The 27,550-nt window shown below is 42.3% G+C and overlaps 1 protein-coding gene across 1 annotated transcript in view; it reads left to right on the top strand.

The window, feature by feature from the left end:
- LOC306973437 (inactive phospholipase C-like protein 2) overlaps window positions 1-27,550 on the top strand; it is a gene marked incomplete at its 3' end in the record, with an annotated part of 73,022 nt that overhangs the window by 7,668 nt on the left and 37,804 nt on the right. The window contains exons 2-4 of the mRNA XM_079570360.1: window positions 22,647-22,748; window positions 24,699-24,848; window positions 26,509-26,669. Of these exons, the coding sequence (XP_079426486.1) occupies window positions 22,647-22,748; window positions 24,699-24,848; window positions 26,509-26,669 (413 nt within the window). The remainder of the gene's footprint in view (window positions 1-22,646; window positions 22,749-24,698; window positions 24,849-26,508; window positions 26,670-27,550) is intronic.

Raw genomic sequence — 27,550 nt, 5'->3', positions numbered from 1 at the left:
ATCCCTCAGAGTTGTCGTACTCATCTTATGGCATAAAGGTTTTTCAACTCACAAGAATGATGATACAGCAAAAAAAAAAAAAAAAAAGAGAGGGAGGGAGAGAAGCTTTTAGATGAATGAGAAATTTTGCACAAATCATTCATTTAAAAAAATAAATAATTTTGGTCCTAGCACTGACCCCTGGGGGGGCCCACAAGCAATGTCTAAAGATGTAGAGCAGGGGTAGGCAACGTCAGGCCCGGGGGCCAAATCCGGCACTCTGGCACAGAACCTCTGGCCCTCAAGATGATTTTGAGAAACACTAGTACACAAATCACAGAGTACTTTTAACATTATTAGAGTTAAATGGGAGAAAAAAAGGTAGAAATACTGTCAACGCACCCAATGAGGTCATAACACTGGCATTTCAAAGTGCACTGGAAAAAGAATAATCGTTTTAAGGAATAAATGACATAAATCTACTTGAATTAAGAGATTAAATCTAAGGTTTGAGTAGATTTGGTCTGGTCTCGGATGAGATAAAACCTCTAGTAGTAGTTATTCTCTTAATTCAGATAATTTTGTGTCATTTCAAGTGAAAAACAATATTTTTTCTGATTCCAAGTGGGTTTTATTCTTGTTCCATCGGCGCTATAGCATTTGTATTTTGTATCAGTTCAAACCGACTCAAATTCAACATAGAAGAACTTTAATTCAAGCAATTTTAAGTCATTTATCTCATGATGGTAATTTTTCCAGTGTTGTGCTTTACTTTGGGCGAATAATCAGCGGCTTCGGCCCTCGGTCTATTTACAATAAAGAAAATCGGCCCCTCCGCCAAGAAAACTTGCCTCCACCTGATGGAGAGTAATGTTCTCATAGTTTGGCAAACTGATTTTGGTTTTCTAAGTAACTTTTTTACCTAATTCAGAGCCCATCACCTAACCATTCATTTAAATCATCATAGAAAATGCCTACAACGAAGACAAAATGACAAGTTTGTTTTCAGCACACTTGATTCGGGACGTCCTCTGCCCCAGCTCCAGCGCTGATGGCTTGTTGACTCGTGACGGCCTCAGAGCTTCAGCGTGTCTCCACAGTGCACAGGACAGTGTGGAATTTGTCGCACAAACAGGAAACATGGCATTCCTCAGCCTGTCTGCTGCCTGTCCTCTCGGCTCGGACTCCCACTCAGCTCTCACACACACACACATACACACACACACACACACACACACACACACACACACACACACACACACACACACACACACACGCTCAAGTTCAGCACTCGGAGATGTTTGGGCATCGGCATTTATGATTGGAATCGGAGTTTGACTATTCACTTCTTTTTAAAACATTTTCTGGTGTGTTCTTTTTGTATATGAGGGAATACAATGCGGTTTACATAATCAGCGCCACGCCCAGCAGCCAAATCCGGCCCTCGAGCAGCGGCGGCCAAAGCACTTCATTACTTAAAGGTGCATTATGTAACTTTTTATGCGGAAAAAAGTTGACAGTTGCGTGTATTTGACCTTTCAATGGCCTATAGTGGCTGTGTGAGTGGTTAGCTTGGTGCCGTTACGTTCCATGATGCTCCAGAATCAATTGTGTTTTAGGGTTTCGGGTAGGTTTTCTGAATGGAATGTGTGCGTAGCTATGGAGATTGTTCCATCAGCAGAGAAAACTTACCAGAAACTATAAAACAAGGGATCCTGAAGTGTTAGAGAGGTAGAGGAAAGGCACCATGCTAACCACTCATCAAGGGTCACTGAAAGATCATATATATACACACCAATATAACTGTTGTTTAAAAGTTAAACAGCAGTTAAAAGTGACATAATGCATCTTTAAAAAGTACATATACTACTAGTCAAATGTTACTCCGGTACAAATAAAAGTTGCTCAGTGAAATATATACAAGCAAAATGTGTGCCTCTAATTATAAAGCATTTGTATCGGTTTCATGAACTTAGAGGCTAGTTTTCGGTTATTCTTGTAAAAGTGACCCTGCCAGTTGTGAAATGTGCCGGTAAACAAAAAAATTAATCTAGAGCATTAATCTAGAGCAGAACTAACCCATTCATGTATGAATTATGATAGGCCAAGTGTTTTTTTTTATTACTCTTTGGGCATGAAAAGAAAAAAATAATTTTCAATTCAAACATTCTTCAAGGAGTTGTTGACATGTAGGGTGGACAACGTGTATTTGAACAACTGATAAATTATGTTTAAAGAACAACTAACCCCCAAATCAACTTTTTTTTCTAGCTAAGTTGTATAAATGGGTATCTTATAGTGTTGTCTACGTGTATATGTCACTATTTTAACAATTTAGTGCAAATTTGTTGAAATCCTGTCTTTGTGTCCCAAACCGTCTGTGTGGCGCCATCTGCAGCGAACTGTCGGTACTGCATTTGATTTTTTGAATTCGGCACCCAATTAGCGGAGGGGAGAGAGATGATGTCAGGAGGCGAGAGATGATGTCACGGGCCCTGCCGCTCTGGGGTATAAAAGGGCTCAGTCTCGCTCACGCCCCCGTAGCGAGTTGGAGTTGGAATAACGAGAGAATATTTTCATCGATTGTCAGGTTTGCGATTAGTTGTCATAGCATTTAGGTAGATTTTATTAGGATAGCTTTTTTATTATAAATAAGTGTATAGTTTTAGTTGTGTTAGTTGTTGAATATTGTAGTTTTAGTCACTAGTTGCTTTTATTGTTAGATTAGTTTGCTCAGTTTAGCTTAGGGCGTTTGTTAGTATTGTTTTTAGTGGTCTATCGTGTATAATTTAATTGTTAGTTGTTAATTGTACTGTGTTAAGATGGGGAGGAAGTGTAGCGTAGTGGGGCTGGAGTTTGAAAAGACCATTTTACGTGCTGATTCCTTCGCCAACTTCACCGAGGTTGAACTGGGCTATGCTAGTCTTCTCCGTTTGAAGAGCGAGGCCGTCCCCACAGACACTCCTGCCCCGCCAACAATGTGAGGTGAGTGAGAAAAATAATGATTTACCCATTTTGGATTTGGTAGTAATTGCATTGATTGTAGCTGCTGTAAAAAGAGGCACTTGGTTCACTCTGTCCCGGTCATTTCTGTCAGTAGTAGCTACTTTGCTCACAGATTGAGTCATGTACAGTATATAGAATTTTTATGTGCACGTCAGAATAGATCGTTATTGTAGTGTCTCAAACAAATTCGCCGTTTTGGCCTCTGATAACACCAATCACATGAGTCGTGTAGATCTGTTGAAAAAATATGGCGTGTAAATAGACACTGCAGCCTCAGCTCCAGGCGACGTGTCCCGCACTCGCTCACTGTGGCTGAGGAACAGCAGCCACCGGTTATAAGCGCGTCTACTCGCTGCCCGGGGCAGCCTGCTAATGCATCAGTCTGCAAAGTTACGCCAACACTGTGCGCAAATGTGCACGAGTCTGAGCACCAAACTAATCGAAGTTTGACATGACTGTAGCTTTTGACAGTAGCTACAAGCTAGCCTGTAAAGCTAACGTATAGCTAGCCTGTAAAGCTAACGTATAGCTAGAACGTACTGTGTGTCTGAGGCTAAACTGACCGGCTCCGTGCGCGCTCTGCTCCCGTTTGATGCTCGAATGCGGTCAGTGAGGAGAGGGCTGACCACTCCAGGTGGACCGGGTGGTCAGTGAGGAGAGGGCTGACCACTCCAGGTGGACCATGTGGTCAGTGAGGAGAGGGCTGACCACTCCAGGTGGACCATGTGGTCAGTGAGGAGCGGGCTGACCACTCCAGGTGGACCGTGTGGTCATTGGGCGCTCACAGATGTGAGCTGTTCTTACGTGGTTTCAGAATCAGTATAGTTGTTATTGCCATTGTTGTTGAACAGGTTCACAAAGTAGGATACATTCTGATAATTATGTTCATGTTGACAAGTTTTCTGAAGTGAACCAAAGTTTACACCTATTTGGACGCAGCTTTTCAAAATGCCAAACCATTTGGAAGTTTTTAGTAGCGACTGTAGCCAGAATTAACCTGATACAAATATTTGGTTGATCTGCTATAGGGTGGCATATTCTGAAGTATATCCTAGGTTGTATTCCTATAAATCATCAATACAAACAATGTGTTTGCATGTCACTTGTGTGTGCACTTTATAAATATTATTTATTGTTATGTTTTCAGCCAAAAGTGAGCAGAGAGAAATGTCCAGACTGATCCAGTCATTACAAGGCATGCAAGTGTCCAGGCCAATGTGAAGCCGAGCAGGCGACGCAAAGGTGAAATCTATTTATCCTTTATACAGCACTGTCATTTTATGTATAAAACAGTCTACACTTTTGTTTTTTTATATACTGTAGTTAGACACAAGTTGTGTAATTACTGCCATTTTAAACGTGTTTTTTTTGTTTGTGTTTTGTACAGCTACTCAAGCCCGGACCGCTTACACAAGCGTCGGTTGTGGGACTGAGGACCTGATGGAAATCCCTCTTCCTGACAGTCCCAGAGCAGCCTCTACATCTTTAAAAAGGAGAAGGTGTGAGGTGTCAGCGTCTGACCCCAGCTTCCACATCGATGACAGTGCCAGCACTGTGAACTGTTCAAGGTACAAAGGAAATCTAGAGTTTTAATTGAAAAAATATATACAGCGTCCTGGTTTTTTGAGGGATGAAATATCCTTTATTTTATATAGCATTCCTGCTGAAGTCCCTCCACACAAGGACAAAGAACATATTGTTCTTGAGGACCAACTGCTGGAGCTGTTTAGGCGATGTCCTGTCTGGGTCACTCAACAGTGTCCTCGCTGTGAGTTCTCCAGTCAGTGGTCCAGTCAGCCCATGGTGAACAACATCCCAGCTGGAAACCTACAGCTCTGTGCTGTTCACCGGCTCATCCTTTAGCCAGATTTCAAAGGCACTACAAAAACATTTTATTTTTCCATATATTATCCGATGATAACAGATGTTTTAATTTTATAGTTCTTGGGGGCCTTCAATATTCAGGGACTGTCAGAGCAGTGCTTCTATAGGCATCAGGCAAAGCTCCTCATCCCTACGGTCAACTGGCAGTGGAAGCTGGAGCAGGATGACCTAATCAGGGAGGCTCTTGAAAGCGGCTCTGTTACACTGGGCGGGGACATGCGGGCAGATTCACCTGGTAAATACATTTAATAAACATTTATTTGAAGTATTAAAAGTCAGCTAATGTATAACTTGCATTCATGTAGGACATTCAGCCAAGTATGGCAGTTACACCATGATGAATCTAACGAGTAACAAAGTCATTGACATCGAGCTAGTCCAGGTAAAACATTACAATACAAACATAAATATGTAACTTTGGATAACTGTGCATTATGATAGAACTCATATTCTTATTTTTTTGTCTTATTAGAGCAATGAGGTTGGAAACAGCGTGCGCATGGAGAAGGAGGGGTTTGTGTTTTGTGTCCCAGAGATTGGAAAAAAATGATGCGCTGGGCCAGAAAAGGTGAACGGAGGAAATGACGAGGTGGAAGAAAAGCATTGTGAACCATCTATATGAACCATCTCTACTGGTCACCATCAAAGGCTGTGGCTGAGTGGACATCTGGGCAACTACATTCAGAATGTCCACGGAAAACCCCCTGTTCCCTCGCTGTCTTCACAGGCCTTTGGTTGGGGATGATGCAAGAGTGTGGCCAAAATCAAGTATGTGTAATTACAACTACTCCTCCCAATATCTAATTTATATTGATGTATTTACACTTCACATATCAATTTATTATTCTTTGTAATTCTTTATAATTCTTTGTAGGCACAGCAGCATGCGAGAGACTCTTACTCTTTTGTTAACACCACGTTTTTTGAAAGATTAAGCTAAAATAAGCCCACAATACCACACTTCAAATATTGAGGAATCCATAGTCTGATTCTCACAATAGTCTGGGCCTCTTATTCAAAGGAAGGCTGGCCAGGTAATGATTCCTAAAGGTTCAACAAATATTCACTAGTTATTTTATCACTTTGAAATGTTTAGAAAATAGATACTGCATATTAATGTTTATTTGTGAAATTTTAGGGTGCAGTTTGGTGCCTTGAATTATGATTAAAAAAGGCAAATCGTCATAGTGTATCCAAAATTCAAGCGTGGAGACTACACAGTGAGAGCCATGAAGACCAGAGCTACCTCAGGTATGTCACATTAAAAACAACACAACCAATGCTTTTACAAGGACAAATGTTTTGTGCTTTGTTTACAGTCTACTTTGACCAACTAATGGCCCTGCTGTTTGAAAGTGTGGTCGAGGATCCTCTCCCATATCAGGAGCACACAAAGGACCTGTGCCTGAACCATTCTGTGCCCATTGGACAACGTAATAGATTAAAATCAATGTTTCATGCAAGATTTAATTGTGGGCAGTAAAAAAAAAATGAAGCCTGTATATGTTCTGTCAGATATGTCACAGGAAGGTATATGCAGCACCACTTTATGTTTCTAGAAGCTGAAAACTTACTGCATGTATATTTATTACAGTTGGTATTGTATAACATAACCAGTCAACTTTGTCTGTTCAATTTGTTTATTGCACACATCTATGTAGACCAAGTGAGTGCCACATGCAGCTCAACCTCAAGTGAAATGTGAGCTGTAAGTTTGTAGTAAGTTTTACCAAAGAAATTGTGCTATAATTTGGAAATTGCACTGTTGTAAGAGCCAGAAGTGCAGAATCAAGTACTGGTACAAAACAAGATCTATAATTTTCATTAATATTTCAATATTCAACTAAAAAAGCATACATATAAATACTTCATTATAGTCTTTACTCTACAGTGTCATCATTCAGTGGTAGTTTAGTGTATGTGTTAACGTTGGTTAAACCTTTTAGTTCACTAAATTTAGTAATAGAAATTACTTCAGGCTATTTACTTGGGGCTAACTGGCTCTTTGGGTTCACAATGTTACAGTCAAGCCTTTAGAGAAACATGACCTGAATGATTCTGTCTCACATCTTCAATGGCAAACCAAAAACAATTTCAAAAAGACAGCGTTCCTGCTCAATAATACAGGCCTACATTTATTTATTTGATATGTTTTGTGCACTTTGCTGTAAGAAAAATAATAAAAATCTTTGTAACACAAATAGCCACGTCTCTATATCACACACTCTGCTGAGGACACTGAGATACATCTCCCATGTTCACGTAGACCACAGCAAAAGTCTACATCTAAAATAGATCGGTAAATTCTGAAGCAGCCAGGACAGTTACGTCCCTTAGCTGCGATGCTAACGTCGATCGAGCTCAATGCTAAGCCGCTAGCTTTGTAAATGACAGAGGAATAAATGACCCAGCGCCTCAGGTACAAGGCCGCTGTCTGCCACGATGCCCCCCCTGTGTAGAGAGAGCTGTCGAGCTGTCCCAGTGGAACAAGTTGCTAAATAAGTTAGCTCGCTGGAACTCCATGCTCCCATGCTCGGACTTTGTTTACGAGGAGCGCTGCAGGTGCAGCGTCGAAGTCAGAAGCCTCAAGCCCCTCCCACCCCTCACCCCTCCCGCGTGCCCCTTAGTCCTCCAGGCAACGCCCCCTTTCTGTTGAGATTTTCAAATCTGAGGCTCTGATACTGAGGCTCTGGAAGGAGGGGTTAGTAGCCCTTTAAGAAGATAATTATTAAGAATAAATATTGTAAACACTATAAATTATCTTTAACATTGTGTTTACATATTTTGAACACATTCCAACATTTAGCCAAAGAAAACTATGAGCAGACAAAGCTCTGAGGCCAAACCCCAGTGTTTTGACCCACTGGTGTAGATGACAGAGTTATGGCATCTGCTTGCATGCAATTACAACAACGTTTCTGCAATACTATAGATTATAGTAAATATATAGCTAGAGATGCATGATGTCCAATTTAGTGGACACATAATAATCGGCACTTTGGTATTTTAACAATTATATTACCCCTTAGGTGTTGCTTGATGTCCCCATATTTGTTTTACAAGGGTCTCCTAGCACAGTGTTTCTCAACCTTTTGGAGCCGCGACCCCCATTATAACAGGTAAAGAGGTTCGTGACCCCCCCCGCCCGGGTCACACCATGGGAAATAGGAACATTAGCCTACATAATTCTTAAAAAATAAAGAAAAAAATCAAATGGCTGAAATAAAATTCATCAAACTACGAACAAATAATGCCACTCTGGTAAAATAGCAAACACATGCTACAATAAAACATCAGATTATATGCTATTGAAAATATGTATATTTTATCTAAATGATCTGGCGACCCCCCAAATTTGTCTCGCGACCCCTTTGGGGGTCCCGACCCCCAGGTTGAGAACCGCTGTCCTAGCAGACAAGGGCTGGACAGACACTCCTCCCCTGAGAGGCACACCTGCTCTACTGTCAGCCATCTTGTTTTTGAGGGGAAAAATTCACTTGAAAAGCTGACCAGTGAGAGGCAGTGTATGATACAACACACTAGCTAGTCCACTGTAGTGACCACTGTGCATAAAAGGGTCATTTTGTGGCTTCTTCTTTCATTTTTTAGTTTTTAATTAAATAAATCCAAATCAGGAACAGAGCTCAAAAAAGACCCCCAAAAAGTTCAGCAACACTATGTGCCTGAAGAATGAGATCAGCTGATGAACTGAACATCCTGAATGTATTTCCTCTGCCCTGATGGCCCGAGCATATTCCAAAAGGACAATGCCAGGATTTGTGGGGCTCACGATGTGAAAGAGCGGTTCAGGGAGCATGAGATGGGTTGGCGATATTGACAAAAAATGAATATCTTTTTTTTTTAAGGACTTGCTCGATAACGATGATTAATCGATGTTTTTTGCAAACCATACGTTGCAAACATGGAAAATTGTCCCGAACAGACGACAAAAGGGCAGGAAAAACACTTTCCACATTTTTCTAAAGTGTGGTCTGAGAGCGGTGAACACTCAAGTGGGCCATTGTTTGAGAAGTAGAAACATGCGGTGGACTTGTAGATATATTTCAACTTTACATTTTTTAAAGGCATTAGAATCGCTTCAAATCAGTCTTTCTTATTTAAAGGGGAGGTACTATGCAAAATCAACCCTTTACAGCTGTTTACAGTGTTGTTCTCTCACCGTATACAGAGCTGTGTTTTTCAAGCCGCTTGCACATCTTTGAGTGTTCTTTGAATCTTCCCCAGTGGTTGTTCTCAGCATCACGGCAGCAGCTCAGACGACTGGATGTGCTTGCAGTTTTTACCAAACACCTGTCTCCAGCATTACAATGTCTGCGCTAAAGTAAACACTGGTGTTTTATTGTATTTATTGGGTGAAATGTTCCAAGGTGTGGCTTTAACTCTCTGCCATAGAGGCCTTAGAAACAGGTGAGGGAGCGATGGTGACTTTGTGAGGAAGTTACCACACTGCAGCTTGACAAGTCGTGTGAACTGTAACGTATCAACTATTGTCTCCTCGGGATCACGGCCAGGAATACCTATAGCTTTTAGCAAAAGGTGACCCTATTGTGCATGTTGGGGGAAACCAGAGGAAGCGTGTAAATGTCAAACAATCGCATTTCCTCAGGCACATCCTCCATAAGGCTGGCCAGAGTCAGAGGAGCTCGTAAATGAAGCCCGTTCATTTTGTGAGCCCGTAGAAGCATCGGTTGTTGCCATGGTTACACGGCCGGTCAGAGTCATATCGCATGTGTTTAACCCCCTGAAGTGTTTTTTTAGTACCACCCTTAGGTATGAGGCTCTGGGCAGGCTGCTTTGTTTGTCGATAAACGATCGTTTGGTGAGATGGAGGGTCAGTCACATCACACGCCGCCATTATGGGTCTAACTCAGTGTTTCCCAACCAGGGGTACGGGGACCCCTGGGGGTACTTGAGCGCTTAGCAGGGGGTACTTGGAATTGAATAGAATAGAATTTCAATATGAATTTCAAAGGAAAGTTAGTTTTAATTATGTTTTTCAGTAAATGGTTTGATTTTTTAGAGTATTTTAGCTTAATTTTGAACACAACACACTGTTAAATACTGTATAATATTAATTTAGTTGGTCACTGTAATAATATTGGCAAAATCCTCAAGGTAGGGGGTACTCAGAGTATAAATCCACGACTCAAGGGGTACGCGAGGCAAAAAACTGGTCTAACAGATCTGTACTTTACTTGAACACTGTAGTATTTTAGTTGAGAACTTATAAGCCGTATTTGAAACAGTAAAATACTTTCTACTCAACTCCATTTCTAAAAGGGCTCCTACAGGGATGTCCAGGTGAAGGTGTGCTTGCCTTGAGGCTTTGTAACCTTTAATATTTAAAGCCACACGGCGTAAGATTTGACCCAATAAACAAAATTTAAATACAAGCATTTATTTTATGATAGATATTTTCACCATTGAAAAATACCTCTAAGAAACATGTCCTTTTGCTCTGAGCGGCTCACCTCGGCTAAAACATGACTACAACTTTACCGGGAGTGGGTACGTCTCTAGCTCGTTTCCATGGAGACATCGACTAAAGTCAGTAGAATTGAGAGTTAAACAGGTTAGGCCCTCATCCAGATCCATTCTCTGATTACCCACTGCTAAAAAAAATCATTTTCTGTGTCAAGCTGGTCATTGAGAGCAAGTTTTGTGTTGATGGTACAGTATAGTCCAAAATGTTACGCAGTGTGCCTTTAAAAACTGTTCCAGCACAAACATGGCAAAAGGCACATCGTGTAACATTTTGGATTCTACAGTTGCCAACATAAAACATGCTCCAAATGAGCCGCTCCACACAGAAAATGCTGTTGTTGCAGTGGGCTATCAAAGAGTGGATTTGGATGAGTATCTAACATATCTACAGTAAATCTGCAGTATTCCACTTTTGAACTGCTTCACTCCAGTCCATGCGCCCTCTGCTGGTTACTATGCCCATTTCAAACAGATTCAGATTTGACATTCATATTCAATCTACTCAGATATTTAGATATTTTCCACGTAAAGAGAGGGGGGGAAATGTAAGTCTGAAATGGAAGCTAAAGCTTACTGCCTAATCCAATACAACAGACAACATTCCACGTGACGCCACATCAAATACACAATACTGTAACATCCCCAAAACATAAGGCTGCGTAATGTGTTAGCTCATGGGCCGTCGTTTTGTAGCGTCTCTGGTTGTAGTTTTCTCACCCTCCCAGCTGGCGGTAAACATCGCACTTTTGCCTGCTATAAATATCCTAACTGACTCTCACAGGCCTCTGAGCAGCAGCATTATGAAGCATGTATGAGTGGGGGGAGAAGTTGCCGGTTCAAAGCCACAGGAAGTGCTCAACGGCGCTGTCGGCTGTTTCCTGTTTCCACACGCACATATTCAGGGCTGTGGTTCCAGCTGCTGCTGTGAGAACCACAGACACTTACAAGAAATGAGGACTCGTTCAGCCGCGCTTCATAATGACGAATCAACCTCTTAGCTCCCGCCTTAACCAAGCGCTTTTTCTACAATTCGGCTTCACCCAAATCTAAAAGGTTACACAGACTATAGGGCAGAGTAACGCCTCATTCGAAAGCTAAGACTTTTTCATCGCTTTTTTGTCACTTTTTCCACAAAACCTGGTGTCCCATTTACAGTGTCAGAATGTAATAATGAGTTTTGTAGATTGCAGGGTCAATGCAAGTAGCAAAAAACATCTAAAATGCAACAGAATACTGGAAGTTGCATTTTATTACATAGTAAAAAAACACATAATAATCATTTTCATAAATATTGTAAATGTATTTGTATATTTCTAAACAGATCAACAATACTATCAGTTTGGGTCGTTTGAACACTAAAGCTATTGTGTCTCATGCAGCCATCTTTTTAAAACCCATATATTCAGTCAGTGCCTCTCGAAAGTACTAATGCACCTTGAACCTTTGCACATTTTGTCATGTTTACAACTATAAATATAAAGATTGTATTTAGAATTTTTCACTGAAAGTTCACACACAAGTAACAGACAACTGTGAAGTGAAAGTAAAATGATACATGATTCTCTAAGTGAAAAGTGGGGCGTGCATAAGTATTCATACAGCATTTTTCTGAGTGCATTAAATTGCCTTTATAATATTCCTAATGACGGTAGAATGTTCACACCTTGGCCTAACCATTAAATAGAGGCCACCTGTGTGTAATCTACTCTCAGTATAATTACAGCTGTTCTGTGAGGGCCTCAGAGCTGTGGTCACTAAACAACATCGTGAAGGTCAAGGAGCACCAGAGAGGTCAGGGATAAAGCTGTGGAGAAGTTTAAAGCAGCGTTAAGTTATACAAAGATTTCCCAAGATTTAAACGTCTCCCAGAGCAACCGTTCAATCCATCATTCAGAAATGGAAAGAGTAAAGCACCACTGCCAACTTACCAAGACACGGCTGTTCACGTAAACTAACAAACTGAACAAGGAGACACTGGTCAGAAATACAACCAAGTGCCCCAAGATAACTCTGGAGGAGCTGTGAAGTCCTGCCGCTGAGCTGGGGGAATCTGTACATGGGACAACTACAAGTCGTATCTACACAAATCTGGCCTTCATGGACGAGTGGAAGAAGAAAGCCATTATTGAAAGGAGGCCATAAGAAATCCTGTTTGAAGTTTGCTAGAAGTCATATGGAGGACACAGCTCCATGTGGAAGAAGGAGCTTTGGTCAGATGAGACAAGAATTTTACTTTTTGGCCCAAATGCAAAATGTTATGTATGGAGCAAACCTAACACTGCTCATCGTCCTGAGTGCACCATCCCCAGTGTCAAATATGAGGGGGGAGCATCATGATGTGGGGCTGCTTTTCCTCAGCGGGGAATGGGGAGATTGTGAGAATAGTTTTGAAGATGGATGGAGCCAAACACAGGGACATTCTAGTGGAAAACCTGCTGGAGTCAGAAAGAGAACTGAGGCTGGGGCGGAGATTCACCTTCAGCAGGACAATGACCCTAAACACAAAGATAAATCTACAATGGAATGGTTTAAAATAACATAGTAATGTGCTAGAATGACCCAGTCAAAGTCCTGACCTAAATCCTATTGAAAATCTGTGGAAAGACCTGAAAACTGCTGTTCACAAACACTCTCCTTCTAATGTGACAGAGCTTGAGTTGTTTTGTAAAGAGGAATCTTTTGCAGATCTCGTAGAGTCAAACCCCAAAAGACATGCTGCTGTTATTGTAGCAAAAGGGGGTTCCACAAAAATAACAGAATCATGTATCATTTTGCCTTCACTTCACAGTTGTCTGTTGCTTGTGTGTGAACGTTCAGTAAAAAATTCAAAATAAAATCTTGATGTTTTTGGTTGTAAACATGACCAAATGTGCAAAAGTCCATTCCATTTTCTACGATTCAACTTGATCTTAGTGTTTATGTATCTACCTCTCGTCTCTCTTTACTCCTGATACTCCTGATTTACCTACTGATCCTCACCCCCGTGTATCCCAGGTCTGATGCAAACGTGATTTCCCTCCCCGATGTTTGCGATCACACTCTAGTGAGTCCGTGCGAGAAAAGAAAAGTTCAAAGCCGAGCCATGTGCTCTGTCCTGGTGCGCGCTGTTGGAGGAAGTCCATCGCTCGCACTCTTCAGCTAAATATGTCCAAAAACCTTCATCCAGCAGCACGGGGAGTTCTGACCAGTGACCAGCCTGGGCCATATGGACAAAAACGAATATCTCAATGGACTCTCTGGTGAACGATGATGAAGCGATATTCTTGCAAAGCATCAGAAATATGCAAAAATGTGTATCTGCAATCTGTATTTTTCTAACTCGATATTGTAAATGTGCAGATCTTCCAAACAGCTACTTTGATATGATCTTGTGGACGATATATTGCTGAGCTGTCGTTCAGACTGATGTTTTTTTCTGTCTGATGGTAAAGTGTCATTAAGACTGGACTATTTCCCTTGTGTTTCCTTAAAACAGCCTCTCCGCTCACACGTCAAACACTACCTCCATGTTGGACAGTTGTGTGAGGAAGTCTGGTAACGCGAAGTGCGGGAAATGTCAGCTCAGATGAGGAGTCGGTCTGGTGACAGGGTTGCCGCGGTAACCAGGTTTATGTCAATAACGCGGACTTGGGTTTATTGACAGGCACAAATCTGGACAGCTCAGCCCACGCTGTTCTCAGAAAGAGACCGAGCAGAGGCATCAGATGAAAGCGAGTAAACATTTTTTTATAAAGCTTTGCCTCACCTGGTGCAGCTCTTCAGTGCTGAAGCAGTGTTTTAGTGCACAGATTGCCTCCACTACAACTAAGTCATTTGCTTGCTAATCACTGGCAGATATTTCAGTTTACTACTATATCACTCCCCTTCTTGTTTCATATTGAAGTTCTTCTTTGGATCTTGTTCAGATTACTGGTCTTAAAGGAACAGGCCACCGTTCTTCCATACTGTGATATGTTCTTACCTGAGCTTAGACGAGTTGATGCGTACCTGTCTGGTCTTTGTGTCCAACTTCATCCCCGTTTGGAGCTATAGGAATACATTGGGAGAGGCCAAATGCTAAACAACATCTTTGGTTGTTTTGCGTGACTGAGGGCACGCACAAAGACAAGTACGCATCAACTCGTCTAAGCTCAGGTAAGAACATATCTCATATCTCAGTTTGGAAAAATGGTGGCCTGTTCCTTTAAAGAGACTAAATGCAAGTTGGTTGTTTTGTACTCACTACTGCCACCCCAGGTCATACATGTAACTGCACCCTCTATATTAATTTGGCACTTCGGACCCGAATCAACAACTTTTCTGAGTGACAGTGCAGGATATTAGAGGCAGTTGTGGTGAACAGGTCTGAGCTCATTCTACACATTAGGACATGGCTGGAACATGTAGGGGGAGGAAAATACTTAGTTTTTAAATTCTGTATAGTCCCTCTAAACTTTTCATCCGGACTGCATATATTGTCTAAAATGTGGATTGCCAATGCCAAGATTTAAGTATCTTAAAGCCACACTGCGGAACATCCAGGTTACATATGTTACCTCACAAGAGCGGCTAAAATGACACAGCGCTGTTGAATTCCAAGCGTGCTTCAGAAGCGCTTATGGCCTCAGTTATATTTACGCAGCTGACAAAAAACATCCCGTATTCAATGAGAACGATGAGAAAGAAGAGTGACAGGAATGTGTGCCTCTGCGATGGACGATGCGATCGCACTACGGCTGCATGAGGGCAGATATTGCGTCTGTGATTCGATTTACGATTTTAATATTTTATGTGTAGCCTATGTTTTCGCTGCTGTGACTCGTGTTAGTGAGTCTTATTGGAGCAATACCTGAGTGATGTCCTCCATGTTCGAGGCAAAATGGGTGGCAGTCTGCAGCAGAGGGATACTATTCAAGATATTAAGCTATGTAATGAAGGGGACAGTACAACTATTGAGGCTAAAGTATACAGGTCTAAAGGGAAATCAGAGAAACCTCATGACCAGCACAGCTTTGCGCTCTTGCACTAGCTTCATAGTAACGGTTGCTAGGATGTTTGATTGGACTTTACCATTTTGGGGCGGGGTTTTGTGAAAGGTCAACTGGATCGAACAAAGACAGATGATGGAAGTTTACCGTCATGAAGAAATAGACCACAGCATATACACTGTCATAAAATGTAAAGTAAGTTTGTACTTTTCGTGTGCACACTCACGGCAATGACAGACAAGCTTTCTTTTCAGCCGCGATGCTCTATGCAGGGGTAAAAGCGGGCAGGAACGACAAAAATGACAAAAGAAAAAAGACATCTCGCTTATGACAGACAATGAGCACCAACCAGATAAGACGAGCGCTCGGAGCTTATTGTTCTTTTGCTGAGGCTGCGCTCGATGCAAGTCCAGGGAGACTGCAGGAACAATCAGCTCGTGCCCCCTCAAAAATCTTTAATAAAACTCGACGTGGCCTTAGTAATATGTTGGATCGAATGGCAATTCTGGCGGCCATCTTGGGACTGGCCTAACCCAGTGCATTGTCGTCAAACGGAAGCACCAATAATTTCCCTGATACTGTATCTGTGTATCTATTTTTGAGTTATCATTCACTTCAACGTATATCAAATACAGAGGTGGGTAGAGAAGCCAAAATATCTACTCATGTAAGAGTAAAAAAGTAATTTGAGAAAATGTTACTCGAGTAGTGTGAGTCACTGAGTAAGTTTCATGTTTCAGTTGTGACATAAATTCTATAGGGTTTAGCCTCGCCGGCCAGTCACAAGATGGCCGCTACGTTTGCCACGTCAACAAGCGTCATTTCCGATCTAGAGTTTTATCCTATATCTAAACAACAGCCTTCATCACGAAATCCAGAACTCTAAAAAGACATCTATAACTGTCATCCTCTTCTCAGATTTTTCGCAACTTGTTATTTGACAACAATCGGCCTTGTATTCTATGGCTTTAGAGTTCAGGAGTCCTAGTAAAGGTTTTGGCTTTAGTGTCACCTGGAGCTTGTGTCCTGTCCACAGTTCAGCGCGAGGAGCAGCTCACACCAGGGGCGGAGCTGGCACAGGCACCAGAGGGCAGCAGCAGGGGCAGAGGGGGGCCCCACTGGGAAACACTAGTACAGGATTCTGACAGTAAATACATAGAACATGAAGAGAAATTGGCCAATGGCATAGTAAAAAGTGAGTGTTGCTATAATAAACAATGGTGTTTTTAGGGAGATTTGTATCACAGTGAAAAAAGGCTGATTATAATAGAAAATGGCCACCGATAATACACTATAGACAATAGACAAATGTTTTTTTCATTTGCCGTAACCAGGTTTATAACTTACTGTTTATGCTTCCAAACAATGTTGGATCTTTTATTTATTTATTCATGTTATATATTTTACTCTTATTCTCTATAAGGTTAGGTATTGCATGGTTAGTTTCACACTTGTTTATTTTTCTTTCTTACTAAAACCATGCACAGACTGTAAAGATTAGACTAGTCAGTTAGTTTCATTGGTAAGTTTCATTTTTAGTGACATTTGATCTGCTCTTGTGATTTGCTCTTATCTTGGCGGTGCCGGAAAGATTCTCTCCTGACGCTGTTATACGTCTGAGCAGAGCCACAGAAAACACTCGGCCATAGTGATGGGACTTTTCGGCCGATCCAGATGATCCGGTTCACCGGTTCTTCATGTTTTTACATACACTTTAAATTTTGATTTTGATTCATGGTTTGTTTAATGAGCCTTTCTACTGCTCCCTGCACAAAACAACTATAATCAAGAAAGAATTCCATCGCAATAATAATGTGGTATTGGCTTGTAGTTGTCTGTGTTGATGTCTTCAGGAATCAAAGTTGATTTTTCAAGGCGGTGGAGCCATTGTTTATTATAGCAACACACACTTCTAAAGCTGGCATTAGTTTCATGTATGCAGCTACTCTTTTATTTACAGTGCTTCTCCCATAGCTTCTCCCAGTCCCTCTGCTGCCTGTGTCAGCTCCGCCTCCGTGAGCTGCTGGAGAGAGGGATACAGACTCTAACTGAAGTTATAACTTTAGCCAGGACTCCTGTTCTACTGCCGACACGTACCGCGGATCTCTCTCAAATAAGAAGTGTCTGAAAGCTAGGGATGCGCTGACTACATATATGGATTTGTTTCAGTTTGTAGAGATTTTGTGTTGGCTTAAATAGCAGGTTCATTCTTCGTCAGATCTCTTCCCTCCTTTCTCTCCCTCCCTCCCTGATTTCACTCTCTTACTCACTTTGCCTTTCTCTATTATTCTCGAATGTAGCACAGAGCGGTGCATGTGAGCGTGATTTAGTAACGGGCATAGATCTGTTATATTACGATGGGGAGACGGGGAGAAAGAGAGGATCCTCGAAATACGCGACAAAAGCCACCCCTTATTGATTCAATACGGGACACGCCTTTATTTTTAAAAATACGGGACGATTCCGTATTTCAGGGCAACCCTATCCCTAGGCCTCGTGGGAAACTGTGAAGCATCGTGATGAAAATTGGTTAGCTACAAGTTTGACTAAAGTTTCTTCACCTGGTTTGGAGCTATAGAGTTCGGGAAGGTCCACAGTTACCATGGAGATCCGCCATCTTTGCAGCTGTTAGCATACATTTCCATTGACTAACATTAGCTAAAAACAGTATAAAAAGTGGAGAAAAAAGCAGTGGAACGACTCCGTTAGCTGCTGAGATATTGCTGGTAAATACATCTAACTCACTGTGGTGTCCAAGTGTTTTAATGTGAACTGTAACTCCAGAATTTTAACTTTTAAAATCTCAATTAGTTTACAATGGCTGCTAATCCCATAATGCTTAGCGATATGACGTCACATTCCCGAACTCTATAGGAGAGGAGGAGAGGCTAAATGCTAACGCTGTCTGCGCTGTGTTTACGTGATTGAAGGCAAACGGGAAGACCAGACAGGTGCAAAGAACTCGCCTAAGCTAATGTAAGAGCATATCTCGGTGTAAAAACGGTGGCCTATTTCTTTAACCTCTGCAATTGTATTTTTAATCGCCACGTGAATTGCCGCGGCTAGAAACAGTACGCTAGTGCTAACGGCAGCTAACCAAAGCTGGGACAGAAACTATGATTGAATCACCTAAAGCAGCCATCCCTTATCTTTCCGGAATTTTCCTGGGGCCCCACATAATAATAATTTACTACAGTATATTCAAGGGAATTTGTAGCTATTTTACAGCAAAGATTACATAAAAAAGTCACATCTAGCTATGACGTTAGGCTACATACTGGTTTAAAATAGTGCATTTGAGCAAATAAGTGTATTTTTCCTTTTAAAATAAATTGTTTTTCAACGTACTTGTTTTGAATACAACCTTCAGGAGCCCCCCTGCAGTGCCTCTGAGGCCCCCCAGGGGGCCCGGACCCCACTTTGGGAACCACTGACCTAAAGTAATGAAATATAATTGGCCTCTGCTGGAGTCGCCAACTATTTATGTTTTTACAGGATTATAGACAAGACATTTGGAAAAACCAACCAAAAACATCGGTCAAAAATATCGGCCAATAAAAATCCCCCCAATAAATCGGCATCGGCCTTAGAAATAAATCCATATAGATACAGACGGCATCTCTGGAATCGCCCATATATGGTCATGTTTGAAATCAGTTAAGGGGGAAAACAATTTGGAGAAAAATTGAAACTTTCTCTAATTCTTCAAAAACTACTTTAACAAATGCAGAATTATAAATATAGTTTTCTACTAAATAAAGATACAAAGACATGGGGAGGAGCAAAGTGGTTCAACAGCCCATAAATACATAAATAACGGAGTATGCTAACTTGATGCTACAGTATTTTTTGTACTTTTTGTGTGAATTTGAAAAGCCCTTCTAGGGACGGACATTGCAAATTAGCCTTGGCTATAAATGTTGTAGTGTGGTACATGTTTATTGTTCACACATGTCCCTATCAAATAAATAAATAAATAAATAAAATGTTAGCATGAGGCTAATGCTAGTGTTTAGCTAGAGCTGCCATTTTTTCACTTCTACTGAACAATCTGCTGTGAGAAAATATCCATATGGGCCCGATTTACACGACTATATTTATGTGTGATAAGTAAGTTCATATTCCACCAGAAAATGGCAAAAAACTGTGGAAAATTGTGTTTTTCTAAAGATTCTATTTTCCCCCTCGGCGAAGCCACGCCCCCTTCTATGACGAGATGCCGTCTGTATCTATTGGTCGACCTCTACAAATACTATATTCAGTCTCCTAGACCAGGGGGGTTCTACTCAAAGTACCCCCTGAACACTACAAGGATCTGCTAAACTCAAGATTTATGTGTATTTATTTATGTATTAATATGGAATTCAAACATTTTACTGCAAATTATCATTAAAAAGAAGTTTTCTTTTAAAATAATATTGAAATACTGCTCAGTGGCACCACCTCTCAAAGTCCACTTTCACCTCTGGCAGTGTGGCTTTAATTATGCACAATGGCGGTAGAGCCTTTAAACTAAAATGACACTGTCTGTAATCCCATCTGGATTCATCTTAAATGGCCCCGTCTTTATCCGATGCTATCTCCGCTCCCAAGTCCCGCCACTGTCCTCGGACAGAGAGCTTTTCGATGGACAGGTCCTGAATATTATCTGATTGGCCGAGAGTTCTCCGTTACCGGGCAGAATTCAGCTCGCGCAGGATGATTAATAATGTCGCGGCGGTTCGGGCCAAGGACGGATCAGAGAGAACAATGGAAACAATAGTGGGCCGAGCGGCGGATTTAATCAATGTGCTCGTGTGTGGGTGTTATGTAATCTGATGGGACATAATCCTCATGCTTTGTTTCCACGGTATGGATAAATATGTGATCTGATGAAGGATGATGGCCATATTGTGAGGAGGTTGATAGAATAATCACAGGATACGCAGAGGCGGCCAGTTACAAAGTCAATTCACAAAAGAACTGTACTTAAGTTTGAGGGTCTGTGCTTTAAGAGGGAAACTTATTTATTTACTCCACTATAGTTAAAAACTAAATATAATACTTTCTACGAGGGCCCGACCGATATGGATTTTTGAGCTCCAATACCAATACGAAGATTGCTGATAGCCGACATATATAGGCTGATTACTTAAGCAATTTAATTCAACGTATTTTTTTTAATATCTCAAATAGCCTAAAGTTAAGCATATATAGCATGTATTATTATAGTGAAGGTTTCAATCACAGAAATATGTTGAAATACTGTATATCTAATAGAGGTCGACCGATGTGGGTTTCTCTAAGGCCAATGCTGATTGTTTTGGGTTTTGTTCCGTATTAAAAGCCATTAGGACGCACCCTCCAGAACAGAAGGGGGCGCTGTGCTAATGTACTGCCCATGTCAGTGACTCAAAACTAAGAAGTGGGCTTGTCCCCATCGTGTTGCCGTACAGGCGGGGGATTCAGGGGCAACCTTCATGTCTTTGAAGCTCCAAAGCTACACTTTCTTCACTTTCTCTACTCTTTTCTTCTTCTTCTTCTTCTTCTTGAATACTTCAGTACTTTCACTAAAGTCATTGGCTCATCAAGCTTTACTTGTATTTGTGCAATATTTGACCTGGAGTGTCTGTTCTTTTACTGCAGCAGTGAAAGCTGTTTGAACACCACTGAGTTGTATGTGAAAACCAATGGGGACTTTACACATGCCAAAAACACTTCTGAAGCCAGGTTAGAAAGAAAGTTAGTGTTTCTAAAACTAGATAATCCCCCTGTGATATTCTGGGATGGCTGCAGTTCATGAAGCCACACCGGTTTTCATACATACATTTTTAAAGTTCCAGCTTTGGGCTTTGATTGGCAGGCCCTGGAGCTCTGTGGAGGCTCACGGGGGCGGAGTTTGCCACCATTTGTCCTTTTTTGGAACATACTCTGTATATATATATAAATCTATAATTAAAGCTCAGAGCAAAGACAGTCCACAATAACATGACAACACCCTAAAAAGCAATGAAACAGCCGATGATTCGCTAAGGATGAACATATTGGTCTTTACGGACAAAAAAAATCCTGTGAAGGAAATCTATAATCTAGACTTTGTAAATTTTTGTATTTGTTGACCTTTATTTAACCAGGATAGTCCCACTGAGATTAAGAATCTCTTTTTCACCGGAGTCCTGGCCCCTGAGGGGATTCTATTGTACATGTTTTTAGTGGTAGGGGAAACCGGAGTACCCGGAGGAAACCTACGCAGAAACAGAGAGAACATGCAAACTCCACACAGAAAAGCCCCGTCCAGGTGGGAATCGAACCCCTGCTTACAAGTCAAATAAGGTGAATAGCTACTTTTAGGATGTAAACTCCTTCTCTTTGCTGCCTGGGTCAAATCACAATCAGAATAGGTTTTATTGCCATTATTTGAGAACAGGTTCACAAACTTTTTTCTCGGTGCAAACGTGCAACGTAAAACATATAACACTGAATTTGGATAAACAAATAACCAATAAAGCATTCAACTATAAGACTACAAGGGCATGCATAAAGAATATTAAAATAAATAAGAGAAAAAATAAAAAGTAAAATATGGTAAAATGACAATAATTTGACATAAAACAACAGCGGGATTATATTTACAGATGTGTAGGTATATAAAGTGATATAAAGTGATAAAATGATAGCAGCTATCACTTAAAGTGATAGTTCAAATATTTCTGTTCACTTTGGCGGCTTCTTCCACTGCCAAAGCCCTCGGATTGGTGTGAATATCAGAGCGCTTTAGATGGAGTTGTGTCAAAGATGGAGCAGAAACCTTCCCTCCACTTTTAAAAAGCTACGTCACAGGACCCCCTCAAAGGGCGTCATTTACCAAGCATTTACTCATGTGTGAAATGAGCAGCACATGCAAAAGTGGATGAGCAGCCGAGTCATTTATGTACTTTTTAGTCATGCAGCATTCTCTCCTTTGCATATCAGATTTGGAGCCCTAAAACTGCAATCCAGGCCATTTCAGATGCAACTTGCCAACAAATAGCTATGTTTGCACTCACTATATAGCACTAGTCTCGATAAATTAATTTATTTGACCTTTATGAGCGCTAACTATATATTTGTGAGCATGCCGAATGGCTGAAAGTGAAAGCTAGGTGGTGACAGAGGCCGCTCTATACTGTATTATCCTTACAGAAACATTTATTATAATAAAAAAAATCAATGATGAGATACAAAAATAATGTTTTTAGCCTCAGTTATGCAGGATATCCCCACTTGGATTTATTTTTGTGGTTGCAAACTTGTCTAATGGTCCTTCTTTCCCCCATGTGTCCCCAGGAGGGATCCCGGTCCGGGCGGGACAGGAAAAAGACGGTGTCCTTCAGCAGCAGCCTGTCAGAGAAGAAGATCAGCAGTGCGGCCGACTGCATCCACGCCATGGTCAGTGCTGTACTAATACTTTCAGATGTGCTGTACTGTCGGTGTGGATGAAATATTGAAGAGATCGCATACGCTCTGGGCCCGGGCGCGGCTTTGAGCTGTCAATCAGAAGCAGGCGGGATCAGAGCGGTCGGGCAGTGACGGACGGACTGCAGAGATCAGACCGACCACAGGAGAGTCCAGAGCTCAGAGTTCAAAGTGAAGCACATTTTTACACTCAAAACCTGCTTCCAAAGGGCCGCACAAACAATGGTTAACTTTGAAGATCTTTGCTCATTTCTTAAAAAGTAAGTTTCATGGTTTGTTATATAAACAAATAAAATCAAATCAGGTATAGGGCCTGAAAGAGCAACATGCCAGCCAAAAGCAGATTTTATTCTACAACTTGCATTCGCTATTTACCACCGGTCCTGATCTATGACCAAGATGAAATCCAGCCTGAATGACGCCCCTGTGTATATTTTACACAGAGAGATATCAGTCTCGTTGGCGGCAGTAGAAAACTCAAACGAGCCAGTGCAATCAGATTAGTTTATTTGCATCACGTGTGGTTCATGAGCAGCGTCACTCACGAGGCGCAGTGGTTCCCTCAATAACAATCTATGAACGGCACACGGGACAGGAAGAGCTTTTCTCAAAAACACATCGACAGCTGAGTTTAGTGATTCACAATCCTGTGCAAATATTAACGCAAAACCGCTAATAACACCGACAGACGACAATGTCCGACTCTCGCCCTTCCCTGATTGGTTTACTCCGCTTCCTGTTTGCTTATGTACCGCTGTGGGAAATGCAGCTGACGCCACACCGATTGATATCAGGACTGAACCCAGACAAAAATTGGTCTAAAGAGGCTTTTTTAAAGCAGTACTACGTAACTCTTCCCCCTAGAGGCCATAAGCGCAACTGCAGGTGTAGTAGCAAGTTACGATTTTTTTACTTATTAATTGTCTTGGAGAGTAAATACTACGCCGACAGGAAAGGCGAAGGCAGAGAGGGTTACTGTGCATCCAATTATACAATGGAAATATTTTTTTTCACTCAAACCTGGCTGTAAATACTGCTTAAAGTGACGTTAGCCCGCAGTTAGATTTGCCCGTTAGCCTGTTAGCTTCTTCTTCATGATTACATTAGTGTGTATTGCTTTCTCCGCACCGGGGGCAGTCAAGTTGCAAACACGGTTTTCTGGTCAGAGACACCAGGGGGAGATGAAAGACCCTCCAATCATCCCATAAACACTTGTATTATCCCCACAGGGACTACGAAACGGATTGATTAAGGTAAACAAGTTACTTAGTACTGCTTTAAAATGTATTATTTTAAAGGAACTAGATGCAAGTTGGTAATTTTATGCTCACTACTGCCACCTCAGGTCTTGTGCGTAACTGCAGCTTCTATATTAAGCTCGTGCATGACGGCACTTCGGACCCGAAGTAACAACGTTTTGAGTGACAGTGCAGGATTTTAGAGGCAGTTGTGGTGAACAGGTCTGGGCTCATTCTACACATTAGGACATGAAGGAAAATCTATAAATATACTAAATATACTTAAATGCACTACTAAAGCACAAGTTTCAGAAGACCCTGAGTACCCAGCCCAAGTACATGTACCACCGTTTACTGACTTGTACAATCATCTGCCTGATATAATACAGTATTAGCCAGGTGTGATCAGACAGAAGGACTTTTCCTGTTATTCTACACATACATTTGGTCATACCAGGTCATTTATTTGGTCATAAATGAATGCTTACTTTGTATCACGCTTTAAGAAATCTGTGACTGGACGGAGAGTTTTCAAAAATTCAGTTTAAAATGACCGGATAATCTTCATTTATTGGTGTACTGGTAATCGACATGTTGGGTTAATTACCTAATGTGGTGACGGGAGGGATGATGGTTTGGTTTGAATGCTGAAATGAAGCCTGTCCGTGTGGTGTTGTCTGCGCAGGTGGAGGGCACCGAGCTGAAGAAGGTGCGTCCCAGCTCGCGGGTGTACCACCGATACTTCCTGCTGGACTCCGGGCTGACCGCCCTGTGCTGGGAGCCGTCCAAGAAGGAGTCGGACAAGGCGCGGATCAGCCTGGACACCGTTCGAGAGGTCAGCACGAGCACTTACGGAAATGCTCTGGGTTCCAACAGGGGAAGTGTAGTCTGGCTCTGTTACTTGGGCGTCAGGGCGAGTGATTTACATGTTATGCCTATGAAAGACGCCATCAGGAGTGAACAAAAGCTCGGTGGTGCGACGGGTGAGAGTAGAGCGAGACGATTAGGGCGATTTGAACGACAACATGGGGCGACGGGGCGTTTGAAGTTGTACAATCTAAACTTTCTGGTCAATTCGTGGCGCGTTGAACAATCAGGAGACAGAGCTCTGTGGTGACGTGAGCATAACATGCCGGTCACACAGCGGTCAGGGAGAGGGAGGATGCTGGGGAGAAGATCCAAGAAGGGATTTTATCTACTTCTCTCTGTGTGTGGGAACCACGCCACAACAGGGATGGGTATCAAACCCCGGTATTATAATGGCCCCGGGGCCCACGTGTGCCGGTCCACTCGGACCGATAAGCTTCAGCCTTAACGGTCTTCTGAACGGGGCCGCTGCATTGCTGCGCTGATCACACTCGCTCAGATAATCACTAAAGAAGTCTCTCTCCGCTCTCATGGATGCGTTCGCTGCATTGGATCTGTTCATCCTGCTGCCCCGCACGAGAGCGCACGTATCGGCCCGTCCCCGCACTCTGGCACTGCCGTGTCTCCCCTCTACAGCCGTGTGCGGTGAGACAGGTGTGCGTGGGAAAGACATGCTGTGATAGACATTTATAACGTGCTTATTCTACTCAGAAACCCCTGAGCTGCTGCCGCTAACCCGCTGTAAAAAACATAACGACTACGGATTGAACAAACAGACGAGCCACGCGCACTTTTCTTCTTTCACAAAAACTCGAACTGAACAGTTTCGGGTGGAGTTTGTTTTTCCACAAACTGCGCACACAGCAGTGTGTACATGCACACGCATGCACGCTCTCACGTGCACGTCAGTGTGAGGCGGTATCGACCTACTGGACACACGCTGAGTGTGTCTAGTTCATTATTTTACTGCACTATATTTTCATTTGGACTCAGTCCCCAGAGCTACAGCCAAACCTAACAGCCGTGATTTACCAGATAATAATAATAATAATGAAACAAAGTAAAGAAAGTGAAGTATTTTAACTCCCATATATTAAGTGTATGCGCAAACTGGAAATAATATGTAGAGTAATAAAACATAAATACTGTATAGGCCCAGGATTAATGTCTACGTATACAGTAGCCTCTATCTAACTTTTTTTTCCTTTTAAAGTACCCGTAAGAGTACCGTTAAAGTACCGGATCGATAAGGAGTATCAATAAGAGTAGTAGTATCGATTAATCCTTAACGATACCCATCCCTACTCCCACCCCCAACCTCCCGTACTTTATAAAGACACAAATGTTTCCCCAAAATACCCAGATTATTAACATCATTGGACTTGGACAAGGCTGGATGAACAAAAAGTCACAGTTTGTACAAAAAAGTGTTAAAATGCGTGTTATTCCAGGCTCAGAATCTGACAGACACAATTAACAACCCAGACGGTTCATGTCGCTTTATCTGACTCAGAGGACAAGTGTGAGGGCCGTTCTCCTCCTGTCCGACATGCAGATATGAAAGACAAGTGTCTGGCCAGCCGAGGTGTAACTCGTCCACGCCGCTCCTCCCTCTTGTGTCCTGGCAGGTGCGCACGGGCCGCAACACCGACACGTTCCGCTCCAGCGCCGTGTACGAGCAGATCTCCGAGGACTGCGCCTTCTCCATCATCTACGGAGAGCTGTACGACAGCCTGGACCTGGTGGCTCACTCCGCTGAGGCGGCCAACATCTGGGTCACGGGACTCAGGTAAGAGGGCGCATAAAAGCATTTACACCCTTTCCCACGAGAACTTAGGAAATAGGTCTTGGGTTTATCTGTAGCTGGGAGATAATTGTAGACATGTTTGTCATACTTTGTGGTGGATAGAACTAAGAGAATTTTCATTTTGCACAAAACCATCAAGCTGTTCAGAAACGGTCTTTTTCCTCCCACATTTCGATGTGAATTTCATCCTTAACGGCGTCGTAGAGGGGAAACTTGTTCTCATATTTAGCCTGCGTGGTTAGTGACTCAGCAGATGTGGAATGTTTGCGATGTAAGACTTGTATCTGACCAACTGACTCACTGGCCACGTCCTCTCCCTTGGCGCTGCAGCGAGGCGCGTGGGTTTGTGATGCCTGGGTGTCATCTGGCTGATTAAAGACGCCCGTATGTTTGGCGCTGGCTGCTGCACCAGAGGCCGATGACAAATATGTTCCTCGGTCAGTCTGTTCATCTATAACTGCAGGTGTTTCGGTAAACTGATCTTCTCACTTCAGTAGATGGGAGAAACATCCGGGCTGAGTGCCCGCCAATGGCCGCTGGCTGCTCTGCTTTATGACCACGACACTGGGGGCCGCCATTGCTGTAGTACCTCCGTATCGCCGCTAGTGCCCCATTGAAAAGCATTGGAGTTTAGACACCTTAAAAACAACTTTAACGCCTGGTTTCAATTTTTTCAACACTAGACTAGGCTAGATATTCCTCCTGAGATAACGCTGGCTTAGTCACAATTTAAGAAACCAGGCTGGTTTTCGTTAGAAGAATTTTAGAAATCTTGTACTTAATGAGGGTCGGACTGTTAGCATTGGAGCTGCACGTCACGCAAGGGCCGAGTCTACGGTGAAGATCCCGCCCTTATGCCCTTT

Source organism: Gobius niger (assembly GCF_951799975.1).
Source record: "Gobius niger genome assembly, chromosome: 14".
Lineage (NCBI taxonomy): Eukaryota > Metazoa > Chordata > Actinopteri > Gobiiformes > Gobiidae > Gobius > Gobius niger.
Note: the sequence above shows the minus strand (reverse complement) of the source record. Positions and strands in the feature narration are given on the sequence as shown.